We start from the raw sequence: 24,630 nt of genomic DNA on the forward strand, positions 1-24,630 counted from the left end.
TACTACAAAATAATAACACAACTTACCAGGTTTCAAAAACATGGTGCGTTGAAATCAAGATTGTGTTCTCATGAAAGTTGTTCGTTCAATTTATATGGAATAACAAAGAGCTTACAGAATAACCATCAAGAGATTCGACACACGTGCTGAAATATCTATGTCTATGTCTACTTTTTGTGTGCTGAAAACAATTATTAATATTATTAATTCATCTTTACTGATTAATCAACTAAAAATATATCCCTCTCCGAATTGCCCAACTCGGTGATCCTTAGTGTGTACCTACATATTTAGGAATTCATTCAACGCGAACCTTATTACATTACTAAAGCTCTATTGATAACAAATGGTATGACCGAAATATATGATTTATATATTTGAATATTCAGTTGAATAGAACAGCGTGAATAAAATATCAAAATACAACAAGATAAATTTTTTATTTTGAATATAATGGGGCATGTCATAAAAATTATTTGAAACATTAGACAAGTCTTAGATGAACCTCCCAATGATCTTTGTCAGGTTGAGAGGGAAGAAGCTGTGAATATATAATTGACATTATTGCAATCGATATACCGATATAGACCGACATTTCGAATTAACATCTTCTGAGAAATTATAAAGTGTTAAAAATGAGGTTGAAATAACCAAAATTATATGATATGCATTGAACAAAGAACGCCCGTTCTTAACAATGATTTTAATGGGTTATTCCCAATAGAGTAATAAAACGGTTTCAACCAAAGGAATCATTTCAGGTACCTGCTATTGAACGCAAAGAGACCGGGACCAATTCTCTCAATGGAATCTTGTTGGTGAATAGTCCCTGTACAGGTTAACAATGTGTTTTGAAGACTGTTTATGATGTAAAATGTTATATCGGACCAATTTACTATATTCTCAAGAATGCACATGTCTCGAGAAAATTTGAAATTTTCAACTTTGAATCCCTCCAGGCCCCCGTACGGGCTGACAATGAGCTTTGATGACTGTTCCTAGCAATAATTTTCATTGGTATAAATCAAGGTATGAATAATATCCGACTGCACCATATCTCATTCTTTTTTCAAGAGAAACTCAAATCCTAAAATGAGCATTAATATCTTTTTCAGAACTGTAAGAATTGTATACTGAACAATACAGTTATCCTCAGAGCGCGGCGTTGACAGATTGTAACTGTGGGTGAAAGAAACCTGGCTTCACACCCATAGGAAATTATTGTGTATCAATAAGAAATAATGAAAAAATTAGATGTTGTATAATTCTTACCTGCTCAATCTTATATCACTTTAATTCAAATCACAGAATACAGAAATTAAACTCAGAGTTTGCACTATTGCGCCGGCATGCGACTATATACATGTCTACATGTATATGACTATATACATGTCCATATACATAAATGCATACCTCCCTTTCTGCTTCCTAATAGTTGGACAGGTTGGACACCTGTGAATTGCAAGACAGCGAATCGCCCAACAATTAGAAAATGTATTGCAATTCATAACAATTCCAGACAATTCATGAGAATTTTCGAACAATTCACGGAAATTAATAGTTCAGAACAATTCTTTATAATTTACGACGATGGGCAAGATTCCTAAAACTCCAAAATCGAATTCAAATTATTTATGGAAACCCATTTCCATTAGTTATCCAACACGTAAGAGATTCGCTTCAAAATTCAGATATACACCCTTCGAAACTTAATAAACCTTCGATTGTGTAAAAGCGTGTGACGTAGAATGCCCTTACTACAGTCTAGTAATTTTTGTCAATTCGACACCAGTGAAACCGATCAAGAAAATATGGAATTCCATAACCACCGAAATATCCACATATTACAAAAAAAATTTCTGAATTGTATACCTTATCATATCCATGTTCTATACCCTCTTAAAACCGATGACATTTCGTGTCATTGTTTGTTTTTCTTGTTGAATGTGATCACCAAACTTGATATTTATCAGTCCAAGGTGATTCGAAAAAAATAAATTTCGATATATGTATTTGAGTTATAAAAATTCTTAGATTTCGAAATTTAGAAAAATAGCCCATTCTCCACAATTCAAGACAATTCTCAACAATTCCTGATAATTCACACAATTCTTGGCAATTCACAACAATTCTTGACAATTCACCACAATTCCTGGCAATTCATGACAATTCTCAACAATTCTTGGCAATTCAATTCAATTCATGACAATTCCTGCAATGTGTACACCACAATTCACGACCGGTTCACCCCTCGAAGATAACGAACTCTCCTCAAGCTAGTGCATATTATGATATTATACTGATCTCTTGTATTTTCCATGCAAATAACTGGATTTGGTATGCCTTCAATCAGTTTATATAAACTTCAATTATGTTCGTCACATATTTTCCGAAAAGATTCGACATTGTGATAAAATACGTAATAACAGAAACTTTTTCCTAGAACGGGCAACATAGCGTTGATTTAAAACCCAAAAATGTTTTGACAAACTTCATAACCCCACATTTTCGTACTATACAGAGTGAAATGTGTCAAATTTCCATGACCAACCGAGTGCTAAAATAAAAGTGAATGGAGTTTACAAGCTTGTGATGTAGATTGCCTCTACTAAATTTTGGTAATTTTTGTCAAAAATCATTTCCATATATTTGAGTTATAAGGATTTTAATGACATATATTTTGAAGTTTAGGAAAATAGCCCATTCTCCATGAATAATATTGAACTTAAGTCGTTGTTTTTTAGGTTATGCGAGATCAATTCCGTGCCATACGATTACAATTATAGACAAGAATGGCAATAATGAACTATTAGCTAACGTTAAAGGACCCCTCGTTTTCTTATCGAATATCTCCTGTTTATAAGGAGTGTCCTTAATTTCATTGCTCGTTGAACATTGCTGGAGTCGAAGGAAGTTGAATTCAATCGGACCTTTAACCTCTCGTTTCATGTTGAAATGTTAATAATATCGTTTGCCACGCATTCTTTTGCTGGGCTTGGATTAAATTGGAAAAAGAGCTTAATTTCTAACGAAAATCAGAGGATAGAATTTGAAGAGAGTCTAATATTTTTTGGTATTGCAAGAGAAATATGCAGGGGGTGTTTCAAAAGAGGTGACCCCGTCTCTAGGATAGGTAGTAAACTGAAAAATAATTGGGGCTTGCTTTGTGAAAAATTCTGTTAACGCCATCCGTTTTCAAGATAAAGAGCGTTGAAGAAAAAAATTCATACAGATTTTTCACGATTTTGGCAAAAAAACTGGCAACATTGAATATGTTTTGGAAACTTATATATCCAATTAGTATGCATTATGTGAATAAAAAGTTTTCTGTTGCGTATATGAGACCCTCCATGAGTCCTCATCGGTAAAACCGATGAATATTTGGTAAAAAATTGGGATTCAGGGTTTTCTTTTCTTGTTTGATAATTTTTTTTTCTTCAACTCACTTTATCTAGAATACGGATGGCGTTACGAACATTTTAGAAGCAAACTCCAATTATTTTTCAGTTTTATACCTATCCCAGAGACGGGGTCATCATTTTTTGAAACACCCTGTATAGGGAGAGATCTAGTTAGCCTAGACCAGTTCCATGCATAAAAAAATGTTGCGTTACCATAGCAACGAACAATTACTCATTAGAAGTGTCAGTGTGAAGTTTGAGGTCAAAAATGTAAACCAGAGTTACTCAATAAATTAAAAGAAAGAAGATGTCCACCGAAATTGTGTAAATCGAAAAATTGGAGTATCGAGCCATCATCAAGTACCTGTATTTAAAAGCGTTAAGAGGTAAGCCGATTTACGAAGATATGCTTAATACCCTTGGTGATCAATGTCCTTCGTATGCGACCGTGAAAAATTGGACTGCAAGCTTCAAAAGAGGTAAATTTTCCATTGAAGATGATGACCGATCGGGAAGGCTAGTTTCTGTTCTGGCTAGTGTCAGTCCCCAAAAATATCGATGCAGTTATCAGTCCGTCGAATTGGGCTAAAAGGGATATCTGACTGAAGCACTGAATATTTTATATGAACGCGTTCATCATATAGTTCACTTCAATTTGGACACGACAAAAATTGCTGCAAAATGGATCCCCAAATGTTTGAATGTTGACCAAAAGCGTGCAAGAGTAGAAGCATCGCGTTCGATCTGTGCTCGATTTGAAAACGATGTAGACTTCTTAAACCGAATTGTTACTATGGATGAGATTTGGGTACATTTCTACGATCCAGAAACAAAGCAACAATTGATGGAATTGCGACACTCTGGTTCTCCAAGACCTAAGAATTTTCGTGTCCAAAAATCTGCTGGAAAAGTTCTTTCTTTTTGTGATTGCCATAGAGTAATCATGATTGATTTTTGGATAAGGGTAGAACAATAACTGGTGATTACTATTCGACATTACTGGACCACTATACGGGAAAAATTTGAAGAGAAAAGACGCGGAAAGCTATCCAAAAGTGTTTTGTTTTTGCAGGACAACGCCCCTGCACACAAATCTCATGTCTTCATTCATTCATTCATCTTCATTAAGGGTTTGAATTATTAGAACATCCCCCTTATTCACCAGATTTGGCTCCATCCGACTATCATCTTTTTCCTCGACTGAAAAAAAGTTTAAATGGTCGTGAATTTTCTTCCAACGAAGAGGTAATAAAAGCTGTGGAGGTCTGGTTTGCAGAGCAAGAAGAATCATTTTTTTTCAAAGGTCTAGATACGTTACAGGTTCACTATGATAAATGTATTCAATTAAGAGGAGAATATGTTGAGTAATAAAATATTTTGACATTGAAATTTTGTTTGGTTCTATAGTAGGCTAAGAATTTCTCAATACATCCTCGTATATCAGCAGAAATAAGTGTGGATCAAAGACCATCAGATTGTCTTGGCTGTCCGTTGTTATGTAGATGGCACCTCTTTGGTTTCTGTTTAGTCATCCTAAGCAATGTGTAGACAGCTTGTTTCTCTGTCTGTAAGATAGAGAGAGGTCTTATGTACGAAGGGCATAGAATAGAGGTTCTCCAAACCCAGCTTTCAGTTGGATGACAGCCAACTGGCACTTTGTTGGAGATCAACGAGCTAAATCTCGTACGAAGTGCGAGCATTTAACGATCGCTCCTCGTAAAACATCCTTGATTTCGCTTTCTCGCTCTCGGATCTATTCGAAATTGTTTCCTGCTGTTCCGCTAATAGCAGTTTTTTTGCGTCTTAGCGATAAACCTCAAGAGTAGACTTGATCTTGGACTAGTTTCCATTTCGTACCCATTGTTCGTTGTGGAAGTGCAGAACCATGATGAAAAGCACATCGGTGGGGACCCATCGAGGTCCGGAGCACGACCATCTAGCAAGCCATTGCATCTCGACCGACTGCGGGGGGGCGGCAGAAGAATGGGAATGGTGTCAGCTTGCTGTATAATGCGGTTACACAAGCTCAACACTTAAATGGCACGCAGCTCTTCGGCAACCAGGCGGTTATGACATCACGCACATAAATCGGCCGCGTTGCCGGTTCTGCAATGTTTCACCATGCAGAACGCCATCCAATTCTTGCCGGATTTGGAATGGGCTCAGTGTGTAGCAGTGACATGGGTTGGAGCAACAGTTATCTGATATTTATCTGCCTATTTCGTATCAACCATGTCTTTTATATTCGGAATCCACCTGTTGCATCTCTTCCTATTCCTTACTAGCTTCCAGCTGTCGGATTACATAAACTAACCCATTAGGATGAACTGGAAGAAGTAGAGCCTCCAAAGCAGATACTTCTTATTCATTCATTCATTCATTGCTGTATCCCATTACTGAGAATGAATCTATAAAAAGACTACAAAACTATTGGTGCGATCAAATTTACAATTTCTTAGGGATAGTTGCGACTGTGTGCCCTCCAGTGACTGAAGAGGCCCAACCGTGACCAACAGATCCTTCCACACTCCCGGCATGGATAGTCATCAACCAGATCTGGCAGCCGCTGGGACCAAAGACCTCCACTGTGATCTGTTTAACTCTAGTTGTTCCCAGTTATGATTGGCATTAACTAATTTTAGGGATTGATGTAATATATCTTTAAACCGCTTATACTGTCCTCCTGGTTTCTGAGCTCCCTCTGTGAATTCGCCATACAGAGGCATTTTGGGGAGTCTTGTGTCTTGCATCCTCAGAGTGGCCGCTCCAACTGAGTATGGGCCCTCGTTACTTGAGTCTCAATTGTTGTACAACTCCCACGTTGCAAAACTTCTGCATTCGAAACTTTGTGGAACCATCTGATGTGCATTATCTGTCTTAGATGACGTTGTTGCGTTTGTTCAAGCTGTTTAATATGTGGCCTGTAGGGCGTCCAGCTTTCGCTTCCGTACAGAAGCGTTAGGAGGACCACTGCTTTGTAAACAGCTGTCTTGGTCTTCAGATTGAGATCGTGATTTTGAAACACTGTTTCCTTTAGCTTCCAGAATGCCCGTGATGCCGAACTGATACGGTTGTGTATTTCCGTGTCCAGGTTAGCCCCAGTATTTATGAAGCTTCCCAAGTATTTGAACTGCTCGACCTGTTCTAGTGTTTCATCATCCAGGCTGATATCTGTTTGAAGGCTTTCTGGCGGACTTACCAGGATTTTGGTTTTGTTAATATTGAATCTAAAACCTAAAGCTTCGTATATATGTTTATAGGTGTCCAACATTATCTGTAGATCCTCTGAGCTGCTAGAGATAAGTGTGCAGTCGTCTGCATATTGAAGTTCTGTGATAAACTTTGTTCGGGTTTTTGCTCTGAGGCGCTTCAGGTTACACAGGCCTCCATCAAATCTGAATCTTAATCCAACACCTCTTACAGGCATACTCATGTTAGCAACTATCGAGACAGCTATGGCGATGGCTATTGATTAAAATGGTTTATTTATCGAATAACAATTTTTACCAGATATTTGACATCTTTTGTCCGTTGATCAAGAAAGATCAAGAAAATGATTGTTCACATTTGTAGGTACTTCCAAACATTGAAAAGATTCTGGAGGCAAATTTTCTCCTTTCTCCAAATTGAACAGGCAAAAAATAAAAATCGAATTTACGAACACTACCGAATTTTTCTTTTGAATTTTAAATGGGTCTGTTGAATCTCAAACAGTTCTATCTGTAAGTAGGGGAAACTTTGTCAATATCGATAGTGAAAAATAGTGAACATTCTTATTTGAATGATATTAGGACTTTAAACTTTCCTGATACTTCTTCCAATTCGGAAAAATGTCAGACTATTTTCACTTCACAAGATATTCAACTGAAATTTGGCATGAAAACTAATAATGAATTCATTCAGCAAAAACTGGATTTTTCTGAGGGTTTCAGGAGAATCCTTCAAAATTTTTTTGTCGAAATCGGTGGCCGATACGACAGAACTACAAGAGACCATAAAGTTTATTATAACAACAAAGCTTCTTTTTACAGTTTCCAAATTAACAATGGCACACCAAAAAAAGTTCTCGGAGGAATACAGGAGACTGTGTTCCAGAAAGAATATCACCCTGTAGATTTGCTATCGAAATTGCCATGTCACGTGGTGCGAATTATCAACTATAATATTTGTGCCAAATTTTAGTTGAATATCTTGTGAATTGTAGATTCTATAAGAGAAAATCTAACTTTAGCACACTGTATCTCGAAAACGAATCGTATGGGACTTTTTTTCATGGAATTACTCAAGGAATCTCTTCTTCTCGTTTGTACCTCTTAAATATTAATACCCTGTATATGTCAAAATACTCTATTAAGATCTATTTCGGCGTTTCCCTTCATTAGGCCAGCTGGAACAATTCAAGATGCAGATATTATTTCACAGTGTTAACATCATTAATCTATAAAATACAACAATGCAACTTTCGTCGTGCAGTTAATCGTATTAACCGATCTTGTAAGACGGTTGTAGCTCTTGCTCTTCCAACCCAACCCCTTGAGTATATGCATCACTTCCACTAGAACGGTAGCGATTCCACGCTCTACTAACTACAATTTGTGAAACTCTTGTTGAGTTGAACCTCCGTTTAACCAACACCCTAATAATTCAAATTGGAAAGCTTCCAAAAAACGCTCATTGAACTCGTGACTACACCTGACATTAGTTTTACTGAAATTAACAAAATAACCTAGTGAATTTTTACAGCATTCCTCTTGTAAGTAGTAGATCACGAACTCAAATATTTAGCAATTCGACATTTTCCTCGATGTCACGAATACCGTAAACGATTTGGCAACGCGGCCTATTGCCTCATCGCCTTCAGAAAGTGCGAGTGTGAGCTGTCCCATTACCATTGACGAAATCGTGTGGTAATTTCTCCAGACCAGACGTTTACAGATTCACTTTTTACGAACGAAAGTAAAACAATAACAGTCTCAATTTCACGATTCACTTTCATCGAATAGCCTACTTAACCGATGCAGCGCGTAAACTTGTGTCTGGTCACGTAAATCTCGTCTGTTTGGCAACAAGATAGTCGATGACGGATTAATTGGAATAAATCGCATCGGGATAATTGTGGATTAGGTGTGATTTGGGCGGTAGGTGTGGGCCTGACACGGTATCTTACATTATGATTTAGTGATGCCTTTTTTGACTGCGGAATATACAGGGTGTCTGTAAACAAATGCGTCTTAGGGAGATGATTCGTCGATGAAAATAAGTAGGGGTAGTTCCTATAAATTTTTTTCGAAATCGACCTCCCTTCCAAGATACAGCCTTTGGAAGGCGATGACGAATTGACAGTTTTTAATTTTTTTTACGGGTTCTAAAAAATACTGAGTCATAAAACTATACATAATATGAAGCACTAAGTAGATGTTACTCACACAATTTTTTTAGATCTCATAACTTCATTATTAGGGGTTGAAAATAAGAATCCCTTATGATTTTTCTTCAATAATTGTTTTCATGGCATAGATTTTCAAAAAATTAAATTTTTTTATGGTTTCTCATTCAATTGTGGAGAAAAAAAGTCTCTTGCAAAATTTCGATACAATTGATACTTTTCTCGGAATAAATAAAAACTTACAAGCAGTATACGAAGGTATATGAGGCAGACAGTTGATGCATGTATTTTAGCTGGAGGTAGTCATTCTTTGGAACACTTATACCATGAAATGGAATGAACAGTGATCAGAACTGCTTTTTAGTTTTCATTTATTCCAAGAGAAGCTTTGCAAATTTTGCTGGAGACTTTTTTTCTCCAGAATCCAATGGAAAACCATGAGAGAAGTTTATTTTTCGAAAATCTATCCCAGGAAAACAATCTTTGGAAGGAAAATCATAAGAGGTTATTATTTTCAACCCCTAATATTAAAGTTATGAGATCTAGAAAACTGTGTGAGTTTTATGACTCAGTGTTTTTTAGAACCGTAAAAAAAATTAAAAACTGTCAACTCGTCATCGCCTTCCAAAGGCTGTATCTTAGAAGGGAGGTCGATTTCGAAAAAAATTTATAGGAACTACCCCTGCTTATTTCCATCGAAAAATCCTCTAAGTCCTTCGCATTTGTTTACAGACATCCTGTATATAATAGGGGTGGCAGGGCCGATCCACGAATTTCACTGCTCGGGCAGTGGTGGAAGCAGGTAGGTGCGGAAGGGCTCTTTGTGTTCCTTAGGGAACTGTTTTCGAGAAAAACGCAATTAAAGACTTTGTCTCAAAAGGAAATTTCAATTTCATTTAATTCATGAAAAGTATGCTTTCGAATGCCATAAAAATGTTGCAGTGGTTATTTCGCCAGGTGAATTATTTTTGCTGTTACATTGAAATCTATGGTCGTTCCACTTTAACCCCCTGTGTGTTTTTCCCACAGTAAAAGCTTTTCGAGGCATATTTAGTCCTATCGCTATATTTTGATCCTTTACTTACTACTACTTACTATATGTCCCAACACTTATGAGTCACCATGTATATTATCATTGAATGCTTACTAACAATGTTTCCCAAAAAATAATGAGAATAACTTGGACTTGGAAATCGTCAACAAGTTGGGAATAGTTTATTCCTTATTTTACCAAAAGGTTTTTCTGCAAAACTGCAAGATTCCATCGACTGGTTAAATCGTATTATTACGAGTATTATTATTTGTTTAGGCGACAGCAGCCTCACTTTACGATCTATTCAGTTTTTCGGAGTGAACGCACAAATGAACGGAATATTTATGAAATTAGACAACAACATTTATTTTTATTTATTTATTTATTCAGAAAAAGGTAAACAAACCCTGAAAGTTTTTAACAAGTGCGTTCGACTTGGTATGTTTATTACAGTATACGGGGTGAGCCTTTGACTCATACAAATATTTCAACAGTAAAAACCCTTTTTTTCCATACCATTTTCTCCGATTCGGCCATGATAAAAAGATAAAGCCATTTTAAAGTTTTCATAATGTGCTGTGCCACCCCTGGAAAGACAAAATTACTTTCAGAATAACTAGCTAAAACTCTGATAATACACATCTGTGGATATTTCGAATTGTATTCAGCCAAGGTACCTACCCAATTTTTCAAATTTCAAAATTGCTCGAAAACAGCGCATAATACCAAAAAATATGAAGAATACTTTATTTTACAAAACGTACAAATATTCATTAAATAGCGTCCAACTTAGTTTCAAGAGTTAGATTCTTGAATTTTTGGTATTTTCATGGTACGTAATGGTCATAATGAGAAAACTGGAAGACGTGTGAGATATCGCAAAAGATTAATCAAATAAATGAAAAACTTTATTCCGAAATTCATTTCTCTCGATAAAACCACCTGTGAGATAAAACTAAAAATTAACTTTTTTTATGGTTCTCAACAATTAAAGATTTCAAATGACAGCCATCGTCGGCTGTAGTTTATATGCATATAATATATGAATTTTTTTTTTTTTTTTTTACTAAACAGTGTATAATTGTATTAAGATTCAGAATGAATTGTAATATACAATGAAATGTACCTAATACTGGCAGTAAGACGCAAGTCGTTAGCCATTTGCTATAGCAATAAATTTTCTCTCTCTCTCTCTCTCTCTCTCTCAACAGCCTGTATATTTTAAACCGAGGCGATTCGGGAAAAATGGTAAGGGAAAAAAGTGTTTCTTTCGACCTTAAGAATGTACTGTTAAGATATTTGTATGAGTCAAAGACTAACCCTCTATAGAATACAGTAGAATGAAGAATTTCTGCTCTCGATCATTGTGATGAAATTGTCGTTGGAAAAAACAATTTTTTCGTGCTTTTCAAATTATGTATGGAAAAAAATAGGAAATAGTGAAGAAATGATTCCAAAGTTTTCATATTCGGAAGCAAAATTAATTTGTTTAGGTCACATCTGTTTCCTCCTTATGACCTATTCATTTTTTATAGTGCAAATGCATTGAATATTTATACAGTAATGAAGGATGACCGGCAGCTACTATTCTAATCAAAAACTGCCAGGAAGTTGTGAATAAAAAAATGATGTTATCTTCCTCGAAACATATATGACTTCCGTGCGTTACTTTTTCCTCACTCTGTATATCGATTAGATTCGAGTCCGTCAAAACTAGGACATCAGGCAAACTGGTTCGTGCATCATCTGCTATTATGTATATACATATGTATTTAAATATTACATTATGTGACGTTATGTTGCGGCTGAGTTTCGTTCTCCTGCCTACCTAAAAACAACTCTTTTCGCGGGTCAATAAAAATTTAACGACGATCACTTTCGTCCGAAAATTTTCATTAAAAATTCACTACGGCATCGGGATCCATCACGGCTGATGTGAAATTAAACCCAATACCATAAATTCAATGAAGATCTTTGGAGTCAGTTGATGGGAAGTCGATAAAGTGTATCCTGACATTTCTGCACATGTGAATATAATGAGTTTGAGGAGTTATGTTCGATTTAATGGGTTTTTTGTATCGAATCTGTTGCGAATAGGGTGCCTGATGAATTTCGCAACTGAAATAAAGCTGAGTAATTGAAGAACACACATGGAAAGCCTGACATTTAGTTCAATATTCCTTTCGATGTCTGGGAACGAACGGTTTACTTGTAGTTCTTTAAATGAAAAGCCACCTAACATTTTAATGCGTGGGACGTATACAGTAGGATATTAAAAGAACAAAAATAGAACTTTTTTGAAAGCCCACGCATCACAAACTTTCTAGAAATATTGCGTTACCATAGCAACGAACAATATTTCATCAGTGTCAGTGTGAAGTTTGAGGTCACAAAAGTAAACCAGAGTTACGCAATAAATTAAAAGAACGAAGATGTCCACCGAAATTGTGAAAATCGAAAAACTGGAGTATCGAGCCATCATCAAGTACCTGTATTTAAAAGGGTTAAGAGGTAAGCAGGTTTACGAAGATATGTTTCATACCCTTGGTGATCAATGTCCTCCGTATGCGACCGTGACAAATTGGACTGCAAGCTTCAAAAGAGGTAAATTTTCCATTGAAGATGATGACCGATCGAGAAGGCCAGTTTCTGTGTCAGTCCCCGAAAATATCGATGCAGTTCATGACATGATTTTATCAGACCGTCGAATTGGGCTGAAACAGATATCTGAAGCACTGGATATTTCATACGAACGCATTCATCATATAGTTCACGACAATTGGATTGCATTGCTGCAAAATGCATCCCCAAATGTTTGAATGTTGACCAAAAGTGTGCAAGGGTAGAAGTATCGCATTCGATCTGTGCTCGATTTGAAAACTATGTAGACTTTTTAAACCGAATTGTTATTATGGATGAGACTTGGGTACATTTCTACGATCCAGAAACGAAGCAACAATCGATGGAATGGCGACACTCTGGTTCTCCAAGACCTAAGAAGTTTCGTGTCCAAAAATTTGCTGGAAAAGTTCCTGCTTCAGTTTTTGGGATTGCCATGCAGTAATCATGATTGATTTGTTGGATAAGGGTAGGACAATAACCGGAGATTACTATTCGGCATTACTGACCAATCTACGGGAAAAAATTAAAGAGAAAAGACGCGGAAAGCTATCCAAAGGTGTTTTGATTTTGCAGGACAACGCCCCTGCACACAAATCTCATGCTGCCATGCAAAAAATTCGTGATTTAGGGTTTGAATTACTAGAACACCCTACTCTTTTACCAGATTTGGCTCCATCCGACTATCATCTCTTTCCTCAACTGAAAAAAATTTAAAAGGTCGTAAATTTTCTTCCAATGAGGAGGTAATGAAAGTTGAAGAGGTCTGGTTTGCAGAGCAAGAAGAAACATTATTTTTGTAAGGTCTAGAGACGTTGCAGGTTCGCTGTAATGAATGTATCCAATTAAGAGGAGAATATGTTGAATAAAATATTTTGACATTGAAATTTTGTTTGGTTCTATAGTAGGCTAAAAATTTTTCAATATATCCTCGTATAATTAACCACATATGTATATCTCAATTTGACACGCTCGAGTATGTACAATGATCGTTTTTTTTTTACTATTCTGATAGGCTGTCCTAAACAATGCCTAGTATATACACAGTTCTAATTTTTGGTAGAGGTATTCTACAGGGTCCAGGGTATCTCCACATATTAATCTGACACTCTGGAGTGAATCTCGAATTTCCCTTTGAGCTCCCAACTATAACGTTTCATAGGGCAGAATAAAATAAGTCTAACTTGAACAATCTTTCTTCATAATTTTTTCTTCAGCCTGTATTTTTTTAAAGAAAATCTGATTTACCACAACGTAGTAAATCGGTCGCGATTGCGATGCACCAAAACACATAATTTTTCCGCTCAAAGTGCATTTCGATGTTTTGCTAACAAGACGCCTCAAAACGAACATGACTGAGACTCTTTAACGTTCCCATAACAATAATTACCTCATACTACGCGTCTGTTTCTCAGCGAACGTTCACACGCCAAAAATCCCGAAATAAGGCCGGTGTTATCAATCTTCGACGGGATTAAGATGCCTTAACAGCGGCATATCGGGGTGGTATAAATAATGCAGGATGTTTTTTACTCGCGGTAATATGAAGATAGAATTGAGCTGAGTTTATTTGTTGTTTTGGAAGTAAATACATATCTGTTGGCTGAGAAACTAGGTGACCTGAATTTTCCGCCTCCCGTTTGACCCGGTTTCGGTCCTTGTTCCTCCTAATGAGAGGGTCTGCGGATGAGGGGATTGAATATTTCCGGGGGGTGGTGCGGATTGAATGGGGTCCTAATGAAATTGGAAGTTTTCGAGATCTTGGAAGACGGAGACTACAAGTTTAGGGGCGAAAACGGACCTGGAATGGGCGATCACAGTCTTTCATCACGAGGTCCATCAGATGGGGGAAAATGAAGTACAGGGTATACCAATTTGGGGCACTTTGGAAGGGTATCTGCTTTATCTAGATGGGGCACTTTGAAAACACTGGGAATTTAAAATTCTCTAAAATTCCGATCTATTGTTGTTATAAATAATTTTAAATATCTCTAAGATGAAGAGGATGATATTCATGAAACTTTAAAGGCAAGTAGAGGGTGAATTTTCCAGCTTACCACTTGAGTGATATAACGTAACTTCTACTTCTACGATTATATCAGATGGTGTACTGAAAAATTCTTTGATTACGCCACTGAATTCTATAAAATTAAGTGACTATAGAATGTTATATTCGTTTTTCGATATCTATAACTGAAACTTTACGAGGTAGAGGCACCAATTCAAAGGTGCAAAAAATGATTTTTCGCTTGAAATTTGAAAATAAAAGAAGATAGATACCGTAAAATGGGGTTACTTTGAACGGTTTTTTGTTTTGAATCTATATATCTCCAGTAAGGCAGTGAATGAAAAATTCCAAAAAAATATATGTTACGGGCGTCAGTTCGTCCTTTCTAATGACAAAAAAATGAGATCTCAAAACGATCAATAACATTTTTTTTTTAATTAATTTGTGGCTGTTCAAAGTAACCCCGCAGTCGGGGTTACTTTGAAAGCATATAATGAAACCATGCAATTTCAATGTAACTCCACAGATAAGGTTTCTTTGAACACTTCAAAACTAGAAACTTCTTGTTTTCGAAAGAAAAAAAAATTTATTCAACAGAAATACACAATTTACATAAAACGAGGACGCTTCACGCAAAGACTTCTGTTTTGATTTTATTTCACTTAGAGCTGTCTCTAAGGCTTCTGGTGTAAAGTTGGCTTATTTTCTTGCTCCAATTGTTCTTTTATAAGAGCGGACCATTTTCAGCAAGATAATAATAGAGCTGGGGCTTCATTGATCACGTGCTAGGGCTTCATTGAACACGGTTCAAAGTAACCCCGAAAACGATGTCTAACCTCATTGTTGTAATAAAAAATTCATACAAAAAAAGTAAGTTGAAATATTTCAAATTGTTTCAATATAGCTCTGCTATGAAAATGTATTGTTGTAGCAAATATATTTTGTGAACATTTAGTGTGAATACTTACGGCTGCAGCAACAGAAGTTTGCACACCTTTTCGAACGTTACTTTTTTAGATTAGAAATGAAATGCCGAGATTGCCTACTTCATAGAAATAAGTTTCATACCAGTGTTGACATACCATTCTTAAATGTGTGACGAATTGAGTGGTGAAAACTAGATGTCGCTAAACCTAATGATTATTTCAATATGAGTCAATATAACGAAATTTATTTTTTGTTCAAAGTAGCCACGTGGTTCAAAGTAACCCCGTTTTACGGTAGATGAAATTTTGGCTCTCATCTATCTTTTGAAAATTAAAATAAAAATGTGCCATCCATTTTTGTTTATCTTTTATATACTGAGAGCTGCCATTCAATTCCATCGAGTTTTGCCCTTGTCTTGAAATGTTTTAATGTTGTATTTTACTCATAAAAAAGAACTATGAAGAAGCCTAATTGGAATAAAAAGAAAAGGCTATTTCGCCCATTCTATTGTTTCAAGATGCCTGAATTCCAATATACTAATAATAAATGCATTGAAGCTTGGATGGTAAATGTTGGAAATATATAATGAGCTACAAGCCATATGAGATGAGTTATATATTTCTTTCCCGGTTGTCAATTTTTATATTGCTTTTGCCAAAATTGATAGAATTACCTATAAGTAGCAATTTTTTAATTCGAAAGCAAACTTTCACACCATATTTCTCTTATATTAGAACCTTTGTATGAGTCAAGTTTAAAAGGATCGTTATATATTTAATTCTCTGGAGTATCTCCGGTGTTTGGATTTCATTCTGTTTTCATTTACCCTATAGGTAATTGAAATTGGGAATTCAAATGTAGATTGCAGCGACATGGTGTTGACAGTTAATGCAGTCATTGTCATTTTTAAAGGAGATTTTGAGATTTTCGTCAAATAAATCTTTTTTTCTCAGTCTGTAGTTGTTTTTTCTCAATTTTTAAGATTGGTTGTCGATACTGGATTCAAGTGTGTTATCAATCAATCTTAGGTCAACAAATGTCATGAAATATTAATATTTAAGAAAAACATTTCGACTATGTTCTGAATCAGATGAAAGAGAGTAATATTTTGTAAATTTTGACTCTTTATACGATCATAATATAAGGGAATTGATTATATGAGGGCCAAAACTATGATATTTTGTCTTCTCCATTGTGTACAATGGCTAAAATTGCAACATTGATGCTAAAAAAACTTGTCCAAGTATAACTGGAAATCAGAAATGATGTTCTAAATGAATGTTATCGAAATTCATATGTATATATCGACTAACTTGGTGGAAAAAGTCCTTTCTGGGGGAAGCAGATTCGTTTTTTGTGTGAATCCTTTCATTTTGAGGATATATATCCCAAGTTAGTAAATTCACCTTCTATTTTTCGTAACCAATTTGAATTGTACAAAAACTTCACCATACCATTAGGACGAGATACATATGTCCTCAAACATCGACTAAACGTTCATTTCATCGTGGGAAATAGTAAAAACTGACATCTTCACAAGAAAGTCGTACTCGAAGATTTGCCAAAGGATGCAAATTATGGAAACTTCACTGAGCTTTCCCTATTGTCACGAGATAGATGAAGATATTTTCCACAAATTAAGATTTATTTTTTATGGAAACTCCTATTGAAACACCAAAATATTTTCCGTTCCTCGATGTAAACAAACAAAAGTTTATTAATTCTTTATTTACAAAAGTTCACACTAGGGGGTTTATCGCTTGTTTGGAATTCCCAATACTGAAAACTGTGTTGAATGGTTTTTCTTTCCCTTTTCGAAACAAATGAAGAGCACCTGAAAATAAATATTTACTCAATAGTCAAAATATTCTGGTACAAAAGGTCTGTATTAAAATTCGAGTTGCAATATTGAACATCAAGTGTAGAATCCTTTTTGGGACTGTGAGAACTCTATCAACATCGGATGAGTTAAACAAAAACAATTTTATTACATATTAAAGAGAAAAACATGAATAGGTAACTCAACATTTCTTGGACTTCTCTTCATTTACCCCACATCACTTTTCTTCAAATTGGAGATTATTTCTCACTGAAAATTATTATTTTTTCAGAATAATTATTATTATTAAAGAAAACGTATTTACTTCCACAGGTTTGGATAAAAAACCGGATAACTTCTTGGAAATGTACGTTCTTAGCCCTGAAACGGATGAACCGAAAAGTGTAGAAAAAATTATAGGTATGTATGGTCATGTTCACATGAAATTATCATATTTTACACGTATCATTCATATCGATAACAATAATAATTTTTATCAGCTAAGTCGATGAAAATCCTCAGGGTATTCCGGTAAATAATCCTTTTCTATCAATAATTCAGATATTCCCAGAAATTGTGTTTCAACTAACATTTCCCCAGTGCTTTTTTATTCTTCATCCATATCCTCATTTCTTATCGATATTATCACACGATTTTGAAACCTAAATTGTTAGATACATCATCTTTAACATCAAAGGTAGTGCGGATCTGACAAAAAGAATTGTGATCACTTAGGGATCCGTTTAATTGTCAGTAATATTAGTAGATATCCTATCCTTCACAAGATTTAAAAAAAACAACTTCCATCTGTACTGAAACTCAAATGAATAGAATTAAAGTTTGTCGGGAATATTTTAGCAAATATTTCCAATTGGAATAATTTCTACACCATTCCGTTTTTTATTCGAAAGCAGGTCAGTTTTTTATGTACAGAGTAGGTAAACATTGCCGATATACACCTGTTAGACAAAGATCAAACTGCCAAGATAAAATGCAAGCCTGGCGAAGCATTCTAGTTAAGGTGATATATTTATATCATTCAATGTCGAAACAATGCTTAATAACGAATGTAATTTGCAGGAAATGAAGATATTCCATTCGTTATATCTCATTGTTTGGCAGTTGTCGAAATTTACGTCAATTTGAATATTAGACCTTAATGGGATGCTGCAATTGTGTCGATTTTTTTTCTATGGGAGACTGGCGGTCTTCGATTATTTCAACGCGAAAATTGGAAAATTACTGGTATTTAATAATGTCGTACTGGTAATTTGGCACTTTTATATTGGGAAATATGAGTGTGACAATCAAGTGTGGCAATAGATACTCCTGGAGTGAAATTGATTTTTAATTCATTATTTGTATGAAATTCGTGAATTGAAAACAGTCGTGATTTCGTGTATCACTCAGAGGTAGAGTGTTTTATAGCCTATACGAGAGTAGATACTGAATCAATATGGATACCGTAGTTTCGGGTGACTTGGCACGATTGTTGAAATCAACTTGTCATATTTTCAAAACGATGACCTATTTTTATCTGAAAAAGAGGTTCGAATATGCTTAATGACTCAGACTATTGATTACGATATACAGGCTGTCCCAAAACTAGTGAATCAAACGTCACACCACGATAGAGTAGACCAAATATTGTCGAATGATACCAACATTAGTTCAACGAAAATGTACCGTGTCCAAAATAATCAGAATTTTATTAAAATACCTCAAGTTGCCGATTTTCGAACTATTTTTCTTAATCACAGGGCCAGTTTGTGAAAAAGGATATCGATTTTAAATTATATTGAACTAAGATTATTGTTTCATCTCCCCTAATTGAAATTATTTTAAGTAGTAAATCGATAACCTAAGTAAATGTAAATTAAAACAATTGTTTTTTTCTATATGATTTTTATTACTCAGAATAAACTACTTCTACATGGGTGATAATATGGGAGAAAAACGCTATCCTTAATCACAAATTGGCCTTGTGATTGAAAAAATAGTTCGAAAATCGGCAACTCTAGGTTAGGTTTTTTCAGAAACGGTACATTTTCGCTCAACTAATGTTGGTGTCATTCGATAGTATTTGATTTACTAGTTTTGGGACATCCTGTATACAATGCTTCAGAATTCGGATATGAATTTTGAAAAAATAAAATATACTTGTCCCAAGTCACCCACCGATTTAGGAGGCTTGGGGCAAGTTGAAATCTATTGATTTCTCAACTCTCGAATGAAATAGGTGACTTGGGACGGTGTATAGTTTTGAAAAATTAGAATTTGTGATTATATAGTTGAAATTCGATAAGGAAATTAAACGATAAACCCCTATTACAGCGAAAGTAAATATATTGCAACTCAAATGTAAAAAAAATAAACAAAACAAGGGAACTTTGATTTTTTTCTTTCTTTGGTGATTTCTTTGTAGAAATAACGTAAATAATAATATCCTGCGAAAATTCGGCATATTTCCTGCTGCCAATGCGCCGCTTGTTTCTATTCGGCATTGTCCCCCTATGAAACAACAAAATAAAGGAATGAGATCCGTGTTGCCGTTTGATTTGTAAACAACCTTTTTTCATGACATATCTAATATCCCACGTATCCAGAAGAAAAAATTTCACATGCACAGAGTGAAACACATGTACAGGACACTAGAAAGTATAAGGGCCATAAAAAACGCGCTTTTACTCTTCTGAATTCGTTAATTTTTTCTGTTAATTCAAACGCTCTGGTCACGGCAAACTCAACAGGAATTAATTGTTAAACTAACCGAAAAGACGCTACACAATCTTATAAGTTTGTCCCTTCACTCACAAATGGTAAGAAACAAAGAAATCTGTAAGATGGGTAATTGTCCCAAGTTACAGGACTGTCCCAAGTCATCCGAACCTACCGTATATCTGTGATGACTTCAATTACTCGATTTTTTCACCAAAATTCGTCGAGTTATCTACTGTAGCAATTTTTTTCGGCTATTCGATCAAATATTGACTTGTCAGTGATTAAGGTTTGTTTGTTGAGATTATTTTCACTTCGCGGATATATCGAAGGAAATGTCTGTTTTATCTGCTTCGGTTATATGCTTACCAATATATTTTCCAATATCATTTGAAAGAACGAAAACGAAAACTCTGAAGGCATGAAATGTTTAAGAAAGTCAAGAAAAAGATATGAGTTCATGCATTTTCCTGGATTTTACCCGAAATAACTTCATATAACTTGATCAAATTTGGTACAAGAAACGGGTGGAATTTACTAAAATCTTTTTTTTTTTTTGAACGAACAAAATATATATTAAAAATCGTAAACATATCGTCATTAAAATCCATTCAAATCGAAGGATAGCTTTGTTCATGCTATATGAAGTTTATTCTTTCATTTATTGATCTATTTTTCTTTTGGAATAACCAGTAGAAGTCATACATATTATAACGGGAGGTAGTTTTTTATGTTAACAAAAGTGGATTTCTGGATTAAGAATTTTTTTCACCGAAAAAGAGACAACTGTTCAGCATTCCGAAATTACCGATAGCAATGCACCTTCTACAGGAAATAGATAATTAACAACTCGAAGCGAATTTTAACGAATATTTCGGAAATGCTTAAGCTGCTCGAACCGGAAATAAACGATATCATTCATTATTTCAATTATTTTCTTTTCTTGTTTCTATATTGCTAGACATTTTCCTGTGAAGGCGGTGAATCGACTATGCCTTCGAGAGTTTGGAGATACTTTCAGTGACATTTTCACAATTTCTGAGCTCTCAAGTGAAAATCCAAAATTAACAAATTGTGAATATTGAACTCTACTTCCTTCCAGATGGCGTTTACAAAATTTGAATGCGATGATTTGTCAAATAAGTACTTAAGGAAGAGCAATACTTTCTGAATCTGCATTTAAAAACTGCATTCACTAATCCATGATTTACTCTTATATTTTTTCGGATGTCTTGATGTCCCTATACTTTGTTGTTTCGATTGGATTGTTTTTTCATTTGAGAAAAATATATTTTACTTTAGTGTTTATGAAACTTTATTTCATATAAGTTTGGGTTCATATTATCATCCATGTTATCGTAAGGTGTAATGATTGAATAGGGAGTGGTCGAGTGGTGAAATAGATAATCCAAATACCTGATAATAGTTTTATTGATTTATTTCATATTTCGATTAAATATTCGATGCAGTGACATTGTCGATGTACTTTTCCAAAAATTTGCATATACAGGGTGTAAATGAACAGTTTTGAATAAATTAAAGGGGTGATTTCTTGTTAGTATAATTTGTTATGAGCAGCCCCTGCTTGACACCCGGAAATTAATTTTCAGAAAACTCAGAAACCAGAAAACTGGGAGAAATGAAATTGAACAGACATTCCTTTGGGGTGTTCGAACTTAAATCTACCTAATATTTTAACAGTAGATTCTTGAGGTTCATTTTTTGCGATCAGCTCGGTTTGAAAGTTACAGGCTGTTGAAAAACCAGAAAAAAATGTTATTTTCAGTTCTATCTCACAAACGGTTATATCGAATAAATTGAATTTCGAAATATAGTTTTTTATATATTTGATAAATCTTTTTCGAATACAAGATATCATCCACGTCTTTCAAGTAAAAATACCAAAACTTTAAAGAACCCTACTCTTGAAACTGAGTTGGATGCTATCTAATGAATATTTGAACGTTTTGTAAAATAGAAGTATTCTTCATAATTTCTCATATAACGTGCCATTTTCGAGTAATTTGATGTTTAAAAATAAAAAATATCTGTGAAATTCGAAAAATTGGGTACTTTGACCGAATGCAACTCTTTTTAGAAGATCCGCAGATGTGTAGTGTCAGAGATTTAGATTTGTATTTCTGGGGGTATCACAGCTCATTATGAAAACTTAAAATGGCTATATCCTTTTATCAGGGCCGAATCGAAAAAAATGGTAGAGGAAAAGAGTGTTTTGACCTCAAGAATCTACTGTTGAAATATTTGTACGAGTTGAAGATCCTGTATAGGACATCACCAAATTTTTTTTGATGGCTTCCTTGCTGCCATAGAATGTTTGTTCGATTTGAATTCTGTGAGTTGTCCGGTTTCTGAGAAAAAATTAAAAATTAATTTTCAGGTGCTAACTTTATGGCGCTTCATACCAGCCTGTATTCTGTTTCAAAAATTGATATCAGGACATGATGCATATGAAAGACTTAAGACTACAGATTACTCTGACGTGATGAGGGCCCACGCTCAATGCGCATCATTAAAAAGTCTAACAAAGGATTTTGCGCGGAAACGTTCAAATTGTTCTGACGTAGGAATGCACGTCCAACGTCAGGTCATATCAATTTGAACGCGTTCGCGCAAACTCCTTTGTTAGATTTTTGAATCATGCGCATTATGACGTGGGTCCACGTCACGTCAGAGTAATCTGTAGGCACCTTTAGCAACATATCAATAAATTATCGAAATTGGTCAAAAACTCAAAAGTTATTCAAGCAACTGTAGAAAGTAACTGTGTTTCTTTTTCAATGTGAAAACCTGTATCTATTGTCGTCTCACAACAAATTCAGAATTTTCAATAGAAAACGACGAAAATAGTTTTGCACCTACTCCTTATATTGATGTATCTAGAACTATGTAGATAGATAGACATTACATAACCGCTTAAACAGCAACACTTGTAGGTGTATTTCTAATTCAGTTTAGGTGGCTAAGTTAACAAATTCCGTCTTAATGACGACACCATATCCTCCCACAAACGAGTATCATCAATCGAAACGCTGCTACGCATTTTGCGTACACGTTTTTACTTATTGGCAATTCGAAAGTCCCACCAGAAATTACCTGTGGACACATTTCACAACATTCCGAAGAAAGTTGAACAGTTTATGATGTCTAATAACATTTTCGAGAAAGCGACCGAATAATAAAGTCCCATGTTTATGCGACGAATAAGTGCACTTTATGGGTCAGCTGACATCGGGACTTTTTGTGACTTCTTACGTGCCGCTAAGGGATGATGGCCCCATTTCGACTTGGACAGTTAGATTTTATTGGGGTGGAATGAACAGCTCAGGAAGTCCGAATTTTATTGCGTCCCCTGACTTTTCGTCAGACGCTCGGCTTACCGAAGAAGCGCTGAGAAATAAAATTCCAGAAATTGCCAACCTCCGACAGGTGTTTTCACCCAAAATCAAGCAATTTGGAATAACCTGTACATAGGCTTTCTTCCCCATTTTACAACCCCCATAGTGAGCAAGAACTCCCCGACTCTTCGTTTTTTTTTATTTCACCTCGACATTTTCATCATCAAAGTTTTGTACTTGCTTCAAATCATTGAAACAGCTTCTTGTACTCCTAAACGCTACGAAGGACAAGGTTACAAAGAAAACATTTCCATAATTGTGCTATGTGGTAAAAAATTGATTTTAAAAAAAATATAGATACCTCATTTTTCACGAATCCTATCAATCGATAGAGCTCTCAATTTTTTTTCTAGAAGCTACCGTCAGCCCTTAAAACACATCTAAGATTAAGAATCGGTTCACTAGTTCTCAAGAAAGAAGTAACGAATCGGAAACTTTCAAAATTTCATACTTATATGTCTTATATCATTTGTACCTACCTACAAAAAATTTCAATATAGTTCAAATATCTTCCAAGGCAAGCTAAAAACAGATTAAATGGACTACTCGACTGAACTGAGTTTATCACCACCCACCTGAAGATGCTATTGCGATAGCGAAACACGTGTCATGATTCAAAAACTCATTTTTGTTAAGATCATATCTGTTTTTAGTTCAAATGCACCATGCTAGGGGCTAGGTTTTTTGGAAAATGAGGCCAACCTCAACAAGGACGAAATTAACCTGTCATGACATTTTATTTTTTGTTGATCTGTTTGTTTTGACATACAAATTTTTACTTCCTGTTAACATTTCTGTATAAGTATATAATTTTTTTTCATAAGGTAGTTCTGGCGACCTCCTAGAGTGTTGCAACAGTGAAAAACACTGACCTATCTACACTTCAAAAGATAACTTGGGATACATTAGACAGTATTTGAATCACTTGTAATTAAAATAAATAATTGAATATAAATGTACAAATGTAAACGAATAGTTGCAAAAATTAAAGAGTTGATTCTTTGTCGAAAAAAAGTGTGTGTTTTTTCCATGTAAAAATGGTTCCTGTTTAGGTATATGCAACCCCATATAGTTGGGGGGCCCAAGAGGGAAATTCGGGATTTACTCTAGCGTGTCAGATCAATATAAGGGGAGATACCTTGGACCTTGTAGAGTACCTCTATCAAAAATTAGATCTGTATATAGGGGGAATTGTCTAGGACAACCTGTCAGAATAGTAAAAAAAGTCGATCATTGTACATACTCGAGCGTGTCAGATTAAGATATATGTGGTTAATTACAAGTTGGAAAGTGTATATTCTCT

General features: G+C 35.1%; 1 protein-coding gene across 1 annotated transcript in view; it reads left to right on the forward strand.

The window, feature by feature from the left end:
* The window catches only part of LOC123307794 (nuclear hormone receptor FTZ-F1), a 163,706-nt gene that overhangs the window by 72,278 nt on the left and 66,798 nt on the right, over positions 1 to 24,630 (forward strand). Inside the window, exon 2 of the mRNA XM_044890242.1 lies at positions 17,527 to 17,613. Within this exon, the coding sequence (XP_044746177.1) occupies positions 17,527 to 17,613 (87 nt within the window). The remainder of the gene's footprint in view (positions 1 to 17,526; positions 17,614 to 24,630) is intronic.

This window comes from Coccinella septempunctata, chromosome 1 (assembly GCF_907165205.1).
Source record: "Coccinella septempunctata chromosome 1, icCocSept1.1, whole genome shotgun sequence".
Lineage (NCBI taxonomy): Eukaryota > Metazoa > Arthropoda > Insecta > Coleoptera > Coccinellidae > Coccinella > Coccinella septempunctata.